Source organism: Entelurus aequoreus, linkage group LG22 (assembly GCF_033978785.1).
Source record: "Entelurus aequoreus isolate RoL-2023_Sb linkage group LG22, RoL_Eaeq_v1.1, whole genome shotgun sequence".
NCBI lineage: Eukaryota > Metazoa > Chordata > Actinopteri > Syngnathiformes > Syngnathidae > Entelurus > Entelurus aequoreus.
This window is the reverse complement of record NC_084752.1, coordinates 2,736,904-2,758,702: the sequence shown is the minus strand read 5'-3', so window position 1 is coordinate 2,758,702 and position 21,799 is coordinate 2,736,904. Positions and strand designations below refer to the sequence as shown.

The 21,799-nt window shown below is 39.6% G+C and overlaps 1 protein-coding gene across 8 annotated transcripts in view; it reads right to left on the bottom strand.

Moving 5' to 3' along the window:
• Nucleotides 1-21,799, bottom strand: part of LOC133639945 (centlein-like) — a 771,455-nt gene that overhangs the window by 70,608 nt on the left and 679,048 nt on the right. For all 8 annotated transcript variants that reach the window (XM_062033668.1, XM_062033669.1, XM_062033667.1 and 5 more), the window contains one exon: nt 1,971-2,092. In XM_062033668.1, coding sequence (XP_061889652.1) covers nt 1,971-2,092 — 122 coding nt within the window. The remainder of the gene's footprint in view (nt 1-1,970; nt 2,093-21,799) is intronic.

The window sequence follows — 21,799 nt, the reverse complement described above, 5'->3', positions numbered from 1 at the left end:
AGAGGACGTATGGTCAGTCTATCCTAGCCCGTTAGCTGCTAGCATGCCGTGTGTTGTGCATTGTTTACACAACGTGCGTTACGCTACTTAATATGTCCGTGTGGAAACTAGTTCGGTACACCTCCGAACCCTTAAGTTGCTGCCACGGCTGCTCTACCAACTGAGCCACACCGCCCCTAAACAGACTTAATAACTCCACGGTGACGTTTTAGTGAATTCACAAAACTGAAACAATACAAAAGAATCCTTTCGAGCAGAAACGCTATGCAATGTTATGCTTCCGGTCCAAGGCACAAAACAGGAATTACATCTTCAACACCTCAGCACCGGCAGCGAACAAACTCGTCCAAAAGATGGCGCCGTAGCACAAACAAAAACACACCTTTCCGGTGTCTCGGTCGATGCAATATGAAAACTATTTGTCGAATACAAAACACTATGGCCGTTAGCTAAGAAAAATCCATAAATTAGCCCCACCTTTTTATAAGCCGCAGTGCTCAAAGCGCTGGAAAAAAGTAGCGATTTATAATCCGGAAAAATGCGGATTATAACACTTGATTAAAGCGTATCCTGTTGCTTTGCAGACTTATACTCCAAAGTCTCTGTTTAGCTGCATGTTCACCGATCTCAGTATCCTCTCAGGTAAAATGTTGTTCTCTATTGTTGTTAGCGTGGCTCATTCTGAATGATGCGTTCAATGCAGCATGGTATTTGCAGTTCTCACTAGGTCGGGGGTCTGCAACCTGCGGCTCTATAGCCGCCCTAGTGGCTCCCTGGAGCTTTTCAAGAATGTATGAAAATAGAAAAAGATGGGGAAAAATATATTTTTGTTTTAATAGGGTTTTCTGTAGGAGGACAAACATGACACAAACCTCCCTAATTGTTAGAAATCCCACTATATATTCTTTATTGATCCACTATTTATAGTAAACATGCTTTTCTGATGAGAGTATTTGGCGAGTGCCGTTTTGTCCTGCTAATTTTGGCAGTTCTTGAACTCACCGGAGTTTGTTTACATGTACAACTTTCTCCAGCGATGCCAGAGAAAGATATGTTTTATGCAACTCCTCCTTTGTCTCATTTTGTCCACCAAACTTTTTATGCTGTGTGTGAATGCACAAAGGTGATCTTTGTTGATGTTATTGACTTGTGTGGAGTGCTTATCCGGCATATTTAGTCAGTGCATGACTGCAAGCTAACGGATGCTAACATGCTATTTAGGCTAGCTTTATGTACCTATTGCATAAACTCGTAGGTTTATTTGAGCTAATTTAATTTCCTATGTCCTCTGTGTATTTAATTTATATCTACATTTCTCATGACACATTATCTGTATGTAATACTGCCTGCATTTCTGGTAGTTGTTTGTGTGCCATGTTGCTCCAGACCACAGCAAACATTACCCAGCTTACATAGATTGTAATAAATCCAATCAAAGAAGACAGCCCGCCATTTTCTTTAACTTGGACACACGCATCTATACTTTTGGCCATTCTTAACCAGTAATATCCAGGAGTTATCTCACCCTCTGAGAAACCCCTGTTTTACTAATGTTTTCCAATGTTGTAAAAATGTGTAGACTAAATATTAAAATACAATATTTCTGTCAACGAAGAGTTGCGTCAGTCTGCGACACATTGTCATTTTGATAGTAGACTAATATAGCTAACATAGACACTTATATCATGTGCTGCCTTCACTATTTTACTTATAGAAGGCTTTAAATGTTTTGCGGCTCCAGACAGAATTTTTTTTTGGCATTTTTAGTCCAATATGGCTCTTTTAACGTTTGGGTTGCAGACCCCTGCACTAAGTGAATGTGACCCCATCAAGTTGGGGCAGGAAGTAGTGAACCAGTACTAAAGCAGTGGAAATATGGCATCAGACTCAATGAGACTGCGTGCAAACAGCTTCAAAACACCATTCCTAAAGTATATGTTGTCAAGTAAAATGGCAAATTTTATACTCACACGTCGTCTGCTTTTTGCGACTGCTTCAGCTGGTCATTAACGGCTTTGTAGTTTTTCTGAACCACGCACAGTCTTTCGCGTCGCCTATCATGAGCCTTCCTCAGTTCGTCGTTCTCTTCCATCTGCGGGGAACAAAAACGTTTGTTTATCCTGTTTTATTTGACTTCTCTTCAGCGAGCATCAAAAGCGGGTATTGCTTTGTATTTGCCAAGGTTACCTGAAATGAAAAAGGGTGAGGAAAACCATAGAAATAGACTGCTCGGTGCAATATGAGCAAGGCGACTGATTCATAAACATCAGTTAAACACACCAAGCTTTTAACGGACACTGTATTAGCGTTGCCAGAAGCTTAAAATGACCACATTTTGAGGAAAATTACACCCTAAAATATTACCACAGACCATCAATAGCAGTAATTCCTGCCTGGAGATTCCACAAAACGGTGCATCCTGAAGAGACTGCCAGAAAGCGACTTGAAGATTGTCTGTAAAACATCATCTATGCAACATTTTGACCAAAGAACCACCATCACATGTTAAGTAGACCACAAGATAGTGTTTTAAATTTAGAAAAAAAAAAATCATAATATGAGGGCAGCACGGTGGAACAGGGGTTAGTGCATGTGCCTCACAATACGAAGGTCCTGAGTAGTCCTGAGTTCAGTCTTTCGGGATCTTTCTGTGTGGAGTTTGCATGTTCTCCCCGTGACTGCGTGGGTTCCCTCCGGGTACTCCGGCTTCCTCCCACCTCCAAAGACATGCACCTGGGGATAGGTTGATTGGCAACACTAAATGGGCCCTAGTGTGTGAATGTTGTCTGTCTATCTGTGTTGGCCCTGTGATGAGGTGGCGACTTGTCCAGGGTGACTATTGTTTATTGAATGGATCCCCATTAGCTGACGCCAAGGCAACTGCTAGTCTTCCTGGGGTCCATATAGGAGCATACAAAATAAAAATACAAAAATACATGCATTACCAAACATTATACAAAGGAAAAATACAACATAAGACAAAAAAGCTAGTTAAACCCAGTATTAAAAAATCACGTCATGTGGGCAGCTGCAATAGGTGTATCTTCAAAGCGGTCTTGAATGACATTTTACTTTGGGAGACATTAATGTGAGATGGCAACTCATTCCAGAATGATATACACTACCGTTCAAAAGTTTGGGGTCACATTGAAATGTCCTTATTTTTGAAGGAAAAGCACTGTACTTTTCAATGAAGATAACTTTAAACTAGTCTTAACTTGAAAGAAATACACTCTATACATTGCTAATGTGGTAAATGACTATTCTAGCTGCAAATGTCTGCTTTTTGGTGCAATATCTACATAGGTGTATAGAGGCCCATTTCCAGCAACTATCACTCCAGTGTTCTAATGGTACAATGTGTTTGCTCATTGGCTCAGAAGGCTAATTGATGATTAGAAAACCCTTGTGCAATCATGTTCACACATCTGAAAACACTTTAGCTCGTTACAGAAGCTACAAAACTGACCTTCCTTTGAGCAGATTGAGTTTCTGGAGCATCACATTTGTGGGGTCAATTAAACGCTCAAAATGGCCAGAAAGAGAACTTTCATCTGAAACTCGACAGTCTATTCTTGTTCTTAGAAATGAAGGCTATTCCACTAAATTGTTTGGGTGACCCCAAACTTTTGAACAGTAGTGTACATCTATACATGACTGTATGTTTGAGGGGATTGGTCCTGGGAACAGGAAGTGCCAAATAGCAATTGCTGGCATTCCTAGTGTCGAATATGTGTGTTAGATCAATCACTAGATTACTTTTACAAACTGTTTTTAAAATCAACTAACATGATAGTTCTAAAGAACATAAGCAGACTACAATGCATCTTTTGTTCAACAGACAACCAGGACAGGCGTGCATGCATAAATGAAATATTAGTGCGCAAAGCACATTTAAGTAGCAGTCTAGCCGCTCTGTTCTCAACAAGTTGCAGTTTGTTCAGGTCAGACTTAGTCGTAGCGGACCATATAATAGGACAGTAATGAAGATGACAGAAAACCAAGGACTGTATGACTTGACCCATTGTTGAGGATGTCAAGAAGGTGGAGCACTTCCTGACCATGGCTAAACTTCTTCCCATTTTCATTAAAATACCATCAATATGATCGGACCCCCGTGTACCCTGCCTTCCGCCCGATTGCAGCTGAGATAGGCTCCAGCACCCTCTGCGACCCCAAAAGGGACAAGCGGTAGAAAATGGATGGATGGATCGTAATATGACCCCTTTAATGCGCCTTATAATCCGGTGCGCCTTTTGTATGAAAAAATACCTAAATAGACCTGCTCATCGGCAGTGCACCTTTTAATCCGGTGCGCCCTATGGTCCAAAAATACGGTACTATTCCACTCTATAACACTGAAAATGAATCCATTCATCTTCTTCCGCTTATCCGAGGTGGGGTCGCGGGGGCAGCAGCCTAAGCAGGGAAGCCCAGACTTCCCTCTCCCCAGCCACTTCGTCCAGCTCCTCCAGGGGGATCCCGAGGCGTTCCCAGGCCAGCCGGGAGACATAGTCTTCCCAACGTGTCCTGGGTCTTCCCCGTGGCCTCCTACCGGTCGGACGTGCCCTAAACACCTCCCTAGGGAGGAGTTTGGGTGGCATCCTGACCAGATGCCCGAACCACCTCATCTGGCTCCTCTCGATGTGGAGGAGCAGCGACTTTACTTTGAGCTCCTCCCGGATGGCAGAGCTTCTCACCCTATCTCTAAGGGAGAGACCCGCCACCTGGCGGAGGAAACTCATTTTCGGCCGTGATCTTGTCCTTTCGGTCATAACCCAAAGCTCATGACCATAGGTGAGGATGGGAACGTAGATCGACCGGTAAATTGAGAGCTTTGCCTTCCGGCTCAGCTCCTTCTTCACCACAACAGATCGATACAGTGTCCGCATTACTGAAGACGCCGCACCGATCCGCCTGTCGATCTCACCATCCACTCTTCCCTCAGATCGTCAACAAGACTCCCAGGTACTTGAACTCCTCCACTCCACCCGGAGATGGCACTCCACCCTTTTCGGGCGAGAACCATGGACTCGGACTTGGCGGTGCTGATTCTCATCGCAGTCGCTTCACACTCGGCTGCGAACCGATCCAGTGAGAGCTGAAGATCTTGGCCAGATGAAGCCATCAGGACCACATCATCTGCAAAAAGCAGAGACTTAATCCTGCAGCCACCAAACCAGATCTCCTCAATGCCTTGACTGCGCCTAGAAATTCTGTCCATAAAAGTTATGAACAGAATCGGTGACAAAGGGCAGCCTTGGCGGAGTCCAACCCTCTATAACACTGAAAATACGGTAAAAAAAAGTTGTATAGGAACACCCCTACTTATTTTGTTTTGAAATCTGAACAGCGGTCATTGGGTTCAATTTAAGGGTTTCCGCTGTACTTAAACTAGCAGGGAGCACAGTATCAAATGGTGCAGTGTTGTCAGTACCGTATGGCTGACAGCTATTAAAACACAGCCAGATTGGACTCCTGATTTAAAAAGGAGGAGTAAGAGAAGACAACATATGGATTTTCCTTGTCAGGAGAAGCCCCTCCACTTTGCTCCTGCCCTCCCCGTCAGTCTGACCTTAACAGTGAGGGCGAGGGAGAAAAGCCTTTCAACGGACAGGACAAACAGGACTGGAAGTGAGAGGAGAGCGGCGTCTGATGAAAACAGAGAAATTAGAAAGAGAGTGAAGCGAAAGGAAAAGGGAAAGGAAGAGGGGTGTGTGTTGGGGGATAGGTTTCTGCTCGAGTGGCCAGGGCTTGGGAGAGTTGTCTTTCTGAAGGGAAGGAGCTTGTTTACTGCTGATATGACACGGCTGCCCTGCAGAGAGGGAAATGCGAGCCCTCAGCCCTGTTATTATTAACAAGGACAAAGAGAACAGAGGGAGCACACAAAGATGCACCGGACAGCAAGTGCACACACACACACACAAACACACGCATTCAGACACGCACACAAACAAGACAGAGGCTGCCAATGACAAGTATGGATTTTCCCTAGTGCGGATTATTCACAGAGGACATCTGCAAGACATCCGCTGCCCCTTCAAGCAGCCCGCAACCTCTCCGAAACAAGGCTCTAATGAAAGGGTCCGGTCCGGGGCAGTGTTAACTGGCGACCAGGGGGACGACACACTTCATCTGCCTCAGAGACAGGGGGGTTACAGGGGGGCGACGGAACAAGTGGCAGGGCATTAGCCACATCATGGATTCCCAGGCTTCCCCTGTAGAGCTTCCCATGGGCGGCCCAAACCCATGGTTATCAGGCCACAGCCCCTTGCCCACAGATCAATACGCAGCCCGACTCGGCATGCAGACGTTCTCAAGCTGAAAAATAATTACATGGCAGCAGCCATTGTTTACTTGAAGACAAAATGAGAACGGCAGTTGTGTTTGTCTGTTAGTTGCTAAGGTCAACATGTCGGCAGGACTTTTCCAACCTGAAAGGCATTCTGATGGAGAGGCGGATCAGATCAGAACCAACTGTTAGGATGCTGAAGGCAAGGTCACTAAGGCAGATTGATAGAATATTTAGGCAAAAACTCAGGGATGGATCTTGGATCTTTATCTCTAATGATTCCAAACATCTCAGAACAAGCTAGTCAGGTTACTTCTAGACCTCCACCCCAGATCCCACCTCACTCCTACCCACTTCTCCAAAGTGGGCTGGCTCAAGGTGGAGGACAGAGTTAAACAACTTGCACTGAGCCTAGTCTATAAAATCCACTACACCTCCCTGATACCGAAGTACATGTCAAAATACTTCCTTAACGTAAATGACCGCCATAACCACAACACCAGGGGGAGCTCCACTAACCACGTTAAACCCAGATTCCGAACTAAGAAAGGTCTTAACTCATTCTCTTTCTATGCCACATCAATGTGGAATGCGCTCCCAACAGGTATAAAAGAAAGGGCATCTCTATCCTCCTTCAAAACCGCAATAAAAGTTCACCTCCAGGCAGCTACAACCCTTAACTAACACCCTCCCCGGATTGCTAATAATCAAATGCTAATAATCAAATGTAAACAATCAAATGCAGATACTTGTTCTTATGCCTTCTGATCTCTCTCTCTCTCTCTCTCTCTCTCTCTCTCTCTCTCTCTCTCTCTCTCTATGTCCACTACTTGCTGTCCATATCCTACCCCTCCCCCCTCCACACCCCTGATTGTAAATAATGTAAATAATTCAATGTGATTATCTTGTGTGATGACTGTATTATGATGATAGTATATATGATAGTATATATCTGTATCATGAATCAATTTAAGTGGACCCCCGACTTAAACAAGTTCAAAAACTTATTCGGGTGTTACCATTTAGTGGTCAATTGTACGGAATATGTACTTCACTGTGAAACCTACTAATAAAAGTCTCAATCAATCAATCAATCAATCAATCAAAAAACCGTATCCATACACCTAGGGGTGTAACGGTACGTGTATTTGTATTGAACTGTTTCGGTACGGGGGTTTCGGTTCGGTTCGAAGGTGTACCGAACGAGTTTCCACACGAACATATTAAGTAGCGTAACGCACGTTGTGCAAACAACGCACACCGAGGCACAACACACGGCATGCTAGCAACGACCGGGCTACGACAACATATAAAAGCCAGAGCTGGAAGACCCTCCCGCCTCGTTAAAGATCTCCCGTTTGGGAACATTTCGGCTGCGCGGTGTAGAGGACGGAGGTTTGCTGACATTGTTCAGCAGCGGTAAGGCATGCTTCTGTCAACACGTCAAACATGCTAACCCATTTGAAGCGGCACCACCCCAAAGTGAACATCGCTTCAACAAAGATAAAGACGAGCAAACAGCTCCCACCTCTTACTGCCAAGTTAGCCAGGCTGGGGGGTGAAAAGAAAAGTTAATCTGAGGCTGAGTTGACTTGAAACTGTTTAATGTTGCACTTTTTATATGTAGAAGAAAAGTTTTGTCATTTTACTTCATCTGAGCAACAACTTGAGGCAGTTTAATGTTGATTAACGTGGACCCCGACTTAAACAAGTTGAAACACTTATTGGGGTGTTACCATTTAGTGGTCAATTGTACGGAATATGTACTGTACTGTGCAATCTACTAATAAAAGCCTCAATCAATCAATCAAAAAAAGCACTTTATATGTAGAAAAGTTTTGTTAAGAAACCATTCTGAGCCTTATCTTATTTAGTTTTTATTTTATATATGTTGACCACATTAACCCTGGCAATGGACCCTGTGTGTATATGTATGTTATGCCATTGTTTACAAATTTGGTAAATAAATAACCAAAAAATTTATATGTTGTTGTTTTCTTACTTTACCGAAAATGAACCGAACCGTGACCTCTAAACCGAGGTACGTACCGAACCGAAATGTTTGTGTACCGTTACACCCCTACATACACCCACTTCAAATATCAACACCAAGTATGTGCAGCTACACACCTGACGTATTAACTTCTTAGAAAAACGTTTTTTACCCAAGAGGAGACTGAGGGCAGCGAAAGAACAATGGTCTCCTCTCCTGTATTTAATTCTCCAAGGAGACAAACTTTATCTGAGATGAGACTGAGGGCGGTGTCAAAAGGAGGTTCTCCTATCTTAACTTCTCTAAGAAGACATATTTTACACGAGAGGAGACTAATGGTAGTGAGAGCACAGAGGTGTCCTTCATTATTTGTTTATGAAGACAAACTTTGCCCAAGAGAAGACTGAGGGCAGCAAGAACATGAGGGTATTCTATATTTACATTTTTTTAAGAAAACAAACTTTTCTGATATAAGAATGCGGGCAGTGTGAGAAAGAGGGTCTCCTATGTCTACTTTTCTATGGAAACACATTTTTCACAGGAGGAGACTGAGGGCAGTGAGAGAACAAATATGTTCTGCATTTACTTTTCTATGAAGACAAAACCCAAGAAGAGACTGAGGACAGCAAAAGAACGAAGGTATGCTGCATTTACTTTTTTAAGGGGACACCTTTGAGCCAAGAGTAGAATGAGAGCCGCAAGAGAATTAGTGTTCCCTATATTTTCTTTTGGAGGAGACCAAGTATATCCAAGAGACTGAGGGCAGCAAGAAAATGAGTGTCTCCTGTATTTACTTTTTTTTCCCTCCTGTATTTACTTTTCTAAGGAATCAAATTTTAGCCAAGAGGAGACTGAGAGCCGCAAGAGAATTAGTGTTCCCTATATTTTCTTTTTGAGGTGACCAAGTATATCCAAGAGACTGAGGGCAGCAAGAAAATGAGTGTCTCCTGTATTTACTTTTTTTTCCCTCCTGTATTTACTTTTCTAAGGAATCAAATTTTAGCCAAGAGGAGACTGAGAGCCGCAAGAGAATTAGTGTTCCCTATATTTTCTTTTTGAGGTGACCAAGTATATCCAAGAGACTGAGGGCAGCAAGAAAATCTCCTGTATTTACTTTTTCTTCCCTCCTGTATTTACTTTTCTAAGGAATCAAATTTTAGCCAAGAGTAGAATGAGAGCCGCAAGAGAATTAGTGTTCCCTATATTTTCTTTTGGAGGAGACCAAGTATATCCAAAAGACTGAGGGCAGCAAGAAAATGAGTGTCTCCTGTATTTACTTTTCTAAGGAGTCAAATTTTAGCCAAGAGGAGACTGAGGGCAACAAGAGAACAAGGGTTAGCTGTATTTACTTCTCCAAGAAGACTAACTTCATGTGAGATGAGACTGAAGGCAGCAAAAAATTAATGTCTTTGAAAGTCAGTTTACTTCTCTGAAAAGACAAACCTCATCTAAAAGGAGACAAAGGGCAGCAAGAGAATGACAATTTCCTGTACATACTTTTCTAAGGAGAAACTTTTTAGTCAAGCGGAGACTGAGGGCAGCAAGAGAATGACAATAAAAGGGGACCACAAAAAATGGCATTATTGGCTTTATTTTAACTAAAAATCTTAGGGTACATAAAAAATGATATGTCTTATTGCAATGTTGGGCTTAAATAAAATAGTGAACATACAAGACTACTTGTATTTTAGTAGTAAGTAAACAAACAAAGGCTACTAATTAGTCTGCTGACATATGCAGTAACATATTGTGTCATTTATACACCTATTATTTTGTCAACATTATTAAGGACAAGTGGTAGAAAATGAATTATTAATCTACTTGTTCATTTATTGTTAACATCTGCTTACTTTCTCTTTTAACATGTTCTATCTACACTTCTGTTCAAATGTAATAATCACTTATTCTTCTGTTGTTTGATACTTTACATTAGTTGTGGATGATACCACAAATTTGGGTATCAATCCGATACCAAGTCGTTACAGGATCATACATTGGTCATATTCAAAGTCCTCATGTGCCCAGGGACATATGTACCGAGTTTATAAACATAATATGAATTTTTTTTAAACGAAAGAAGATTTTGTGATGCTAAAAAATATTGATGTAATCATAGTAGTATCGACTAGACACCCTCCTGTACTTGGTATCATTACAGCGGATGTTAGGTGTAGCTCCACCCATGGCGTTTGTTTACATTGTGACGCCGGTGAGCTACGGTGTGTAGTGAAGCATGTTTAGCTATTCCTCGTCCTGCAGGGATGATACTTGTAAGAAACGTACTTTATTTGTCGCCATGGAGACCAGGATTAGTGATTTAGAAGTAGCTAAAACACTGCCGACTGCGGCTGGACTTTAGCCGCTAGTTAGCTAGCCATGTCTTTTTAAGCACCTCTTCCTGAGGGTGTTTCAGTCTTATAACTTCACATTTATCGTCAGTTTTTAAGCCAAAATGTGTCCTTTCTCCCTTTTCTGTCTACACACTGTGTCTGCTTGTAAGTACTCAGTGTCTGTGCACTGCCGAACATGCTCGTCTGCTCGTAAACCAGCAATGACACGACGTGATGACGACGGGGGACCGGTAATTTTTAGAGGCAGTATAGTACCGAATATGATTCATTAGTATCGCGGTACTATGCCAATACCGGTATACCATACAACCCTAGTCTGAAGTTGAAACTGTTGAAACACATTTCTCTGATCATTTTGCTATATTATTTTCTGTAACGTGCTTACAAAGCCAGGCTACTCCGTGCGTCTTGGTACGCACAATTAAGCCACAAACTGCATCATTGTTTTTCTGAAGCTATCACCTCATCTGAGATCCTATCTCATTGCCATTTGCTTGACTCCACCCCAGATTAACTTCTTTTTTTATTTTAATAATGCCTGCATGGAGGTCCTGGACGCAGTGGCCCCATTCAAACAGACACGCACCACACCAATGACGCGGGTGTGGCTGACTGAAACCACCCGCTAGCTCAGACGTGCGTGTCGGAAGTGGAAAAAAAAGACAACCTTTGCGTCTCTCTACAAATATTAAGGGACAGTCTAGTACGGGGGTCAGCAACCCGCGGCTCTAGAGCCACATGCGGCTCTTTAGCCCTGGTGGCTCTGTGGAGCTTTTTCAAAAATGTATGGAAATGGGATGAAAAATATATTTTTTGTTATAATATGGTTTCTGTAGGAGGACACACACGACACAAACCTTCATAAGTCTGCCTTGTGTATGAAAAGCGCTATACAAACAAAATAAAAAAATAATTGTTAGAAAGCTCACAGTTTATGCTTCACTGATAAGAATATTTGGCGAGTGCCGTTTTGTCCGAAAAATTTCAGCGGCCCTTGAACTCACCGTTGTGTGGACAGTGACTCAACAGTTTGTTAACATGTACAACTTTCTCCGACGCTGCCACAGAAAGAGGTATTTTATGCCACTCCTTTTTTGTCTCATTTTGTCCACCAAACGTTTTATACTGTGCGTGAAGGTGAGTTTTGTTGATATTATTGACTTGTTATGGAGTGCTAATCAGGCATATTTGGTCACTGCATGACTGCAAGCTAATTGATGCTAAAATGCTATTTAGCCTAGATGTATGTACATATTGCATCATCATGCCTCATGTGTAGCTATATGTGAGCTCATTTTAATTTCCTTTACTTATGTCATCTGTTTATTTAGTTAATGTTTTCATGTTTCATGACACATTATAACCCAAGCCGAGTCATACCAAAGACTATAAAAATGGGACCCGTTACCTCCCTGCTTGGCACTCAGCATCAAGGGTTGGAATTGGGGGTTAAATAACCAAAAATGATTCCCGGGCGCGGCACCGCTGCTGCCCACTGCTCCCCTCACCTCCCAGGGGGTGAACAAGGGGATGGGTCAAATGCAGAGGACAAATTTCACCACACCTAGTGTGTGTGTGACAATCATTGGTACTTTATATGTATGTAATATTGGCTGCATTTCTGATAGTTGTTAGTGTGCCATGTTGTTCCAGACCACAGCAAATGTTAGCCAGCTTGCAAAGATTGTAATAAATCCATTAGAAGAAGACGGCCTGCCATTTCCTTTAACTTGAACACACACATCTATACTTTTGGCCATTCTAAGACAGTAATTTCCAGGAGTTAGCTCACCCTCTGAGAAGTTTTACTAATGTTTTCCAATGTTGTAAAAATGTGTAGAACAAATAATTACATTTCAACATTTCTGTCATCGAAGATTTGCGTCAGCCTGCGACACATAGTCATTTTGATAGTAGGCTAATATAGACACTTACTTCTTGCGTTGTCTTCATTATAACACTTATATAAGTCTTTTAATTTTTTGCGGCTCCAAACAGATTACTTTTTTGTATTTTTGGTCCATTATGGCCCTTTCAATTTTTTTGGGCTACCGACCCCTGGTGTAGTAGAATGTCAAAGGGCTGCTAAAGTAGCAACAAGCACTTATTTTTCTAATCTTGTGTCTAACAATAGTCACAAACCACAGGTGCTATAGAACACTTTGAACTCGCTTATTAATCCACTGAACTCCAACAGTGTAGTGCCTTCTTCTACTCACCGTGAACAATTTTGGACATTTTTCACAGAGAAAATACCAATGATTAGCCTGTCCCTTCCTGCGTCTGTAGTCTCAGTAGAAACAGGTCTTACTGCCTTCGATTGTTTTGAGCCAGTGTCCCTCCCTGGAAATAGTTCAACAAATAAAACCATTTGCATGGCCAATGGGCATTATCACATGTCGACTTTTTTAAAAATGTTTTTAACTCTATTGGGCCTTTTATTGTCCATCTAGTCAATTCTTCCCTAAGGTGTGGATGTTTCCCAACCTCTTTGAAACATGCTGCGGTCCAGCCACTAATCAAAAAGAATAACCTTGACCTAGGGGTGTAATGATACATGTATTTGTATTGAACTGTTTCGGTATGGGGGTTCCGGTACGGTTCGGAGGTGTACCGAACGAGTTTCCACACGGACATATTAAGTAGCGTAACGCACGTTGTGTAAACAATGCACACCGAGGCACAACACACGGCATACTAGCAGCTAACGGGCTAGGATAGACTGACCATACGTCCTCTTTTCACCGGACATGTCCTCCTTTGCGGAGCTGTCAGGGCGGAGTTTCTTAAATGCCTCAAATGTCCGGCATTTGGAGTTAGGGTTGCGTGTATTTTCAATGTACGTTCAGGGTTAAGAAGGGGTTAAAAACAAAACAAATTGTGCGTGCAGCAGCATTGGTGAGGGAGGGGCAGAGAGAGAGAGAGAGCGAGAGAGAGTTATGATAAACGCGCATGCTAACGCACAGCTAATGTTTTAAAGGCCCACGGCACATTCTAAAAATACTATTAAAATAAACAAAAACATAACAAAAGTGAAATAAAAAAGCTTAAAGGTTAAATGTAATTTAGAAAAAGTTGCAATGTTGACTAATAAAACAAAGCTGTTTTTTATTCTTTCAAACTGTCATTGCTCAAAACATAATATTGAATCAAAATCAATGTTATTATGAATTATTGACCTATCCAAGGCTCCCATTACTTCACATCAAATATTACACTAAGAAAAATATTTTTGGTGGAAGATTTTGCAAATTTGGTAAATAAATAACCCAAATATTTATATTTTGTTGTTTTCTTACTGTACCGAAAATGAACCGAACCGTGACCTCTAAACCGAGGCACGTACCGAACCGAAATTTTTGTGTACCGTTACACCCCTACCTTGACCCCAATATTTTATCAAATTTTAGACCAATCTCAAAGTTGCTATTTTATCCAAGGTCCTAGAAAAGGTTGTTTATGATCAACTTCTTTCTTATCTCAACTCAAACGATATTGGGGGAAAAAATGGTTTTAAATCACAACATAGCACATAAACTGTCCTTTTAAGAGTTTTTAATGACCTGCTTTAAGCTGTGGACTCAGGTCAATCTGCAGTTCTTGTGCTTTTAGATTTGACTGCTGCTTTTGATACGGTAGACCACAGCATTCTTCTAGCTCGCCTTGAGTCTTGTGTGGTGGTTCCAGTCATTTTTCTGTAAAACGAGGCCAATACTCCTCCTTTGAGTCTGCCTTTCAGCATGGTGTACCCCAAGGTTCAATTTTAGCACCTGTCCTCTTTTCTTTATACATCCTTGCCCTGGGTGCTTTTTTTATTTTTAAAAAGCACAATGTCTCTTTTCACTGTTTCGCAGATGATATTCAAATATATCTGCCTGTAACAGTAAGCAATACCCAGGTTGCCATGACTACTCTGCAGAACTGTTTGCACGATGTACAAATATGGTTGGGGGTCAATTTTTTTATACGGAAATCGTCGTATTTGGTCAAAGAAACCCGCTGCAAGGACGTGACAGTGCTATTGGTCCTCCGTCCTCATATTGCCACGAATCAGCAAGGGGCCTTGGAGTCACTTTTGACAGCTTGCTTAAGCTGGACAAACAAATTATCTCTGTCATTAAATCTAGCTTCCTTCAGCTAAGACTCCTTGCAAAAATAAATCAGCTTCTTCCACAGACTAACTTTGAAAGAGCTATACATGCATTTGTGACGTTACGCCTGGATTACTGTAATTCTTTGTACGTAGGCCTGCATCAGGGCTCTCTCCAGCGGCTGCAGAACTCTGCTGCTCGTTTTTTAACCAAAACCAAAGGACGTGAGCACGTTACCCCTGTACTGGCTTCCCTTGATTGGCTTCCAGTTACTTTTAGAGTTCATTTTAAAATTGTACTTATTGTTTTTAAATGCTTACACCAAGAAGCCCCGCCCTATCGTATTGAGCTGATGCAGCCTTAAATATCCCAGCAGGACCCTGTGGTCTTCAAACTAGGCTAAAAACCAGAGGAGATAGAGCCTCCTTTAGTGGCAGGGCCTAGACCAGGCCTGGGCAATTATTTTGACTCGGGGGGGCACATTTAGAGAAAAAAATGTGTCTGGGGGCCGGTATATCTATTTTTAGGAACACTAATACAAAACCAAACAATAATGTCTGATTGAATGCTAAAAACGTTATGACAGACCGCCTTAAAAAACTTAATGGAATTTTACATTTTTCTATGAAGGATAAAACACTGAATATTGACAAAATATGAATGTCACACCCCCTTTCGATCCACATATTCTACAATCAAGTGAAATGCAACAAACAGTGAAATATGAACGCAAAGGGTACAAAATAAACCCACCTACAATCTGATACATCACTAAGCTTTGTGACGTAGATTACCATAGTAACTAATTAAATGACCATAGTAACTAATTAGATGACCATAGTAACTAATTAGATTACCATAGTAACTAATTCGATTTCCATAGTAACTGGTATATCAGCCATAAGCGCAGATTCCAACCATTGAAATACTTGTATAGTTGAAGACTTGCGGTCATTAGAAAACATGACTGCACATCATAATGGCAGCTACACTTTACATCTTAAAGATCTAAAAAAATGATTTGGGAATGTCCGGCGGGCCAGATTGAAAAGGTTAACGGGCCTTAATTTGCCCAGGTCTGGCCTAGACTGTGGAACAACCTTCCACTATCTATTAGGTCCTCCCAGTCTCTGAGCCAATTTAAATCTAGGCTAAAGTCATATTTTTACTCCCTGGCGTTGAAATCCAGTTAGGCAGGATATCTTGGTTGTTTTTATTTCTTGTTTTATCCTTTTTTACTTATTACATTTTGGTATTTTAGGTGATATTTCTGCACTTATTTGAAGTTATGTTGGACTATTGTATTTTACTCCTCATTCTGTGTCACCATGTAAATGTGACACTACGCGCCCCTTTTTTCTGTTGCAAATTGTTTTCTTATGACTGTGTAGCACTTTGACCAACTGGGGTTGTTTTTAAATGTGCAATATAAATAAATAAACAGAACTGAATTAGGAAAACAGCGGTGTGCTGTTTTTACTTTTTTTATGGAGACAAATATACCGTATTTTTCGGACTATAAGTCACAGGTTTTTTCATAGTTTGGCCGGGGGTGCGACTTATACTCAGGAGCGACTTATGTGTGAAATTATTAACACGTTAGCGTAAAATATGAAATAATATTATTTAGCTCATTCATGTAAGAGACTAGACGTATAAGATTTCATGGGATTTAGCGATTAGGAGTGACAGTAAACGTATAGCATGTTCTATATGTTATAGTTATTTGAATGACTCTTACCATAATATGTTACGTTAACATAGCAGTTGGTTATTTATGCCTCATATAACGTACACTTATTCAGCCTGTTGTTCACTATTCTTTAGACATTTTAAATTGCCTTTCAAATGTCTATTCTTGCTGTTGGCTTTTATCAAATACATTTCCCCAAAAAATGCGACTTATACTCCAGTGCGACTTATATATGTTTTTTTCCTTCTTTATTGTGCATTTTCGGCCGGTGCGACTTATACTCCGGAGCGACTTATACTCCGAAAAATGCGGTACGCAAGAGGAGACGAAGGGCAGCATGGGAATGATGATGAAAGATGATACATTTCACTTAAAAGGAGACTGAGGGCAGCGTGATCACAAGGGTGTCCTGCATTTACCGATCTACGGGGACCAAAAGTCTAGTTTGGCTAGAGTGGGCTCACTGATTGGTCACCTCTCAAGCACAGTGCATGCTGGGAAGAGGTGGGCCTGGGCCCGTCACATGCATGGGCATATGCAAGCAACCACCAACGTGCACGGCAACCATTGCTAAATGTGGGCCAACGTTTGAATTGCCAGTTTCCCCTTTTGTGCATTCCTTGGCTAAACGCCCCTCAAGCGGCAGACACGTAAATGGCACCATTAGCTAAGACAGTCATGCGTGTCGTCTGCATTCACGCTGAGCATTAGTCTGCCTAGGTGCCTGCCAGTGATATTAGCTCAGACACTTCAAATCTGACAAGAAAATGATGCTTAATATGTTCCTGGGAATGTGTTCAAAGGGAGATGACCTCCATTTAATCACTTGTTCACCGGTCAACCCGAAAGACAGGATGGATAAAAAGAGGTGAGGCGGAGGACCACTTAAGTGTATAAAAACAGGTAAATTAAAAACAAGGGAAATTGGTGAATATTATTCATCATAAACACATGTTTAAAAAGTGGACCGTTCATATGAAAATGCATGTAGAGAATTTATCACATTGGAATCAATATAGCAATGACTGGAACTAATGTATAGTTTGTTAGTATTAAATCTGGGGTTCCCAAATTTGACACGGGGGCCATATTGGGTAATTGAATTTGCTTGCATTGAAATGAAAATAAGATTTTGGGGCTGCAAATCTAATTTTGAAATGAGCATATCCCGGCTGAACTACCGTTATCAGTTGTAGAGGTATTCGAAAATAACATGATTTATTAATGCCTTTTGACATATCAGGGCCATTTAATGATGACTTGACATGAAATTATTAAATATGGCACCTTTTAACACATTGTTATTGTTTTTCTTTTTATTTAAAATGAGTTAATTTAATGGGCCAAACTACTCTACCACGCAACACACATCAACACCGTCTGCCCACAACAGTGAAAACCCGGATTCATCCGTGAAGAGAACACCTCTCCAACGTGCCAGACGCCATCAAATGTGTATATGTGTGTGTATGTGTATATATATATATATATATATATATATATATATATATATATATATACATATATATATATATATATTGTATAAAGTATATATATACTGTATACAGTATACATATACTGTATACATATACTGTAAACAGTATATATACTGTATACAGTATATATATATATATATATATATATATATATATATATATATATATATATATATATATATACTGTATAAAGTATATATATATACTGTATACAGTATACATATACTGTATACAGTATACATATACTGTATACAGTATACATATACTGTATACAGTATATATATACTGTATACAGTATATATATACTGTATACAGTATATATATACTGTATACAGTATATATATATATACTGTATACAGTATATATATATACTGTATACAGATACTGTATACAGTATACACATACTGTATACAGTATACATATACTGTATACAGTATATATATATATATATATTATACACGTATATATACATATACTGTATACAGTATATATATACTGTATAAATACATATATATATACAGTATTAGGGCTGGGAATCTTTGTGTGTCCCACGATTCGATTCAGAATCGATTCTTGGGGTCACGATTCGATTCAAAATCGATTTTTTTTTTTCAATTCAACACGATTCTCGATTCAAAAACGATTTATTTTTATTTATTTTTTAAATGAAAACAATACACAAAAATACCATAATAATGCAAAACAATTTCAAAACCAAACCCAATTTTGGAGTTCTGAACTTGTGATTTCTTGCAGTGTTAAGTGGTAATATTTCACATTTGTCCCAATTGACTTTATACCCTGATAAACAGCCATATTCAGTGATGACATTATTGATATAAAGAAGACAGGAGTTAACATGTGACAGGTAGAGAATGATGTCGTCACAATACATCGATAGCTTATTATACTGAGAGCCAATTTTTATAACATGAATATTATTTTCACTAATTATTTTTGCAGCTAAGGGTTCAATAACCAAATTAAATAATAATCCAGATGCAGGACATCCCTGTTTTACTCCTCTTTTTAACGAAAAATTTTCTGAAATATGATTATTGGTTTTGACTGATGCCATGGGCCGTGTATAAAGCATCTTAATCCATTGTATCAAATTATCTCCAAATTTACGTAATGTGCAAAACATAAATGACCAGTTTATGCGGTGGAATGCCTTCTCCGCATCAACACTACATACTGCTGTGGGATAAGGGAGACTTCTAGCATAGTAAATAACATTCAACCATTTCCTTGTATTGTCTGAAGATTGTCGACCTTCCACGAAGGCAGTTTGGTCAGTATGAATTAGGGCTGCAACAACTAATCGATTAAATCAATTAAAATCGATTATAAAAATAGTTGGCGATTAATTTAGTCATCGATTCGTTGGATCTATGCTATGCGCATGCGCAGAGGCTTTTAAAAAAATAAAAAATTAAAAAAATTAAAAAAAAATTTTAAAAAATTATAAATCTTTATTTATAAACTGCAACATGTACAAACAGCTGAGAAACAATAATCAAAATAAGTATGGTGCCAGTATGCTGTTTTTTTCAATAAAATACTGGAAAAGATAGAAATGTAGTTTGTCTCTTTTATCCGATTATTAATCGATTAATCGAAGTAATAGACAGATTAATCGATTATCAAATTAATCATTAGTCGCAGCCCTAGTATGAATTAATTTTCCTAATACATTTGATAATCGTGTAGCTAAGAGTTTTGCCAAGATTGAAAAGGATTGTCTATTGATGGAATACATAGATTTCAGCAGGATCTACCCCAGTCTGCTGACATGCAAGCAGAGTAGTAGATTTTTGTAAAAAGCTTTTATAATTGTAAAGGACAATGTTTTATCAACTGATTGCAATGGTGTACATTTGTTTTAACTATTAAATGAACCAAAAATATGACTTATTTTATCTTTGTGAAAATATTGGACAAAGTGTGTTGTCAAGCTTATGAGATGCGATGCAAGTGTAAGCCACTCTGACACTATTGTTCTTTTTTATAAATGTCTAATGATAATGTCAATGACGGATTTTTAATCACTGCTATGTTGAAATTGTAACTAATATTGATACTGTTGTTGATAATATTCATTTTTGTTTCACTACTTTTAGTTTGTTGTGTGTGGTGTTTGTGTCTCCTCTCAATTGCTCTGTTTATTGCACTTCTGAGTGTTGCTGGGTCGGGTTTGCTTTTGGAATTGGATTGCATTGTTATGGTATTGCTGTGTATTGTTTTGTTGGATTGATTAATTTTTTTTAAAAAAAGAAAAAAATTATTTAAAAAAAAAACAAAACGATTTTTTAAAAATGAGAATCGATTCTGAATCGCACAACGTGAGAATCGTGATTCGAATTCGAATCTATTTTTTTCCCACACCCCTATACAGTATATATACATACACATATATCAATCTTTATTGCAGACCTTAAGATCCATTTAAACATATAAAAACAGAATACAATACATTAAAAAACAAAACAATAAAACATACATTAAAAACAAAATAATAAAACATAAAAATAATAATAAAAACATAAAACCCAAATGTCAGTTTCTGACATACAAACATGTGTGCCAATGATTCCACAGTCCAGATGAGTACTTAACAGAACTGCGGCCAGAGTTCGTTAACACAGAGATTATGTCATTTTCAGACTCAGATACCCTACACATAAACTTATACATAATGTTGCGTAGCAACGCTGAAAAAGTGGGCACCCCAACACTAACAAACATCTGGCTTGCACTGGATCTTCTTGGAATTCCCAGGAGAACATACAATATATATACACATACAATATATATATATATAATGTGGGAGGGACTACAGAAATTTGACCATGATCGCAGTACCATTTCTGGCCACATTACTACATATGGCTCCTTTAAGAGTCATCATAAAAACATGTATTAACTGTACAGGGAAAGTAACGTTTTACTTGCCTTTAAAGTGTAAAAATATGTTAAACACAGAAAAATCAATTTCCAATTTGCAATACAATACCTCACTTCGAGACAACGTCTTTTGGAATAACAAAATCCAAATAAAAAGCAAAAGTGGATGCTTGCTAAAGAAACACTAAATTCTGAATTGTACGATTTCAATTCAACTTGAGCGGTTCCACTTTGTCTTTGTAATTACTTTGCAATCCTTCCTTTTCAAGGAATTACTAGTAATTTAATTTATGTAGTCGAATACAAAGCTACACAAAATAATGAATTGTGATAGACGGCCAAAAAATGGCAATTGTAAAGCTGGCTTGTAAAGTTACATTTGAACTTAAAGCAGAAGTACACAGAACAGAGCATTAAAAGTGATTTGTTAAAGGGAGCAAAGACTTTGCACAGCGTCACCTCCCTCCCGCTGCTCACTGCCTACGCACGTACACACCAGTGTGCGCGGCTCGACAACACCACTTTTGCTGGATAAGGTCACAAAGGAGACGGCGACTGCTGCAGTTTCAGCAATTGAGCCCTTCTGGAGACGGTGACAGTTACAGAGCTTGCAGACCTTCCCACCTTGCAGCAGTCGATAGCAGTAATCATGCGGTACAGTACCGTACTCTGTGTGTGTGAGAGCCACTGGCTGGACTCTATTATGCCACTAGAAACTACTTTAAAAAATGTCAAAGTCACTTACTGACAACAGCCACAACAGTATTTATAGGAGACACAAGCATGTCAAATGCATGATTAAATATATTCTACATTTAACTGTACTCAACGTTTTGCTATTTTGGCCAACATTCAACTGTTCTTTACAAGTGCAAAAACAAGTCAATGTTGTGTAAAACAATAATTTGCATTTGTCTTTACCTGGGAGGCTAATCTCTTTATATTAAAAGGGGTAATGATTTTTTTTATATATGTA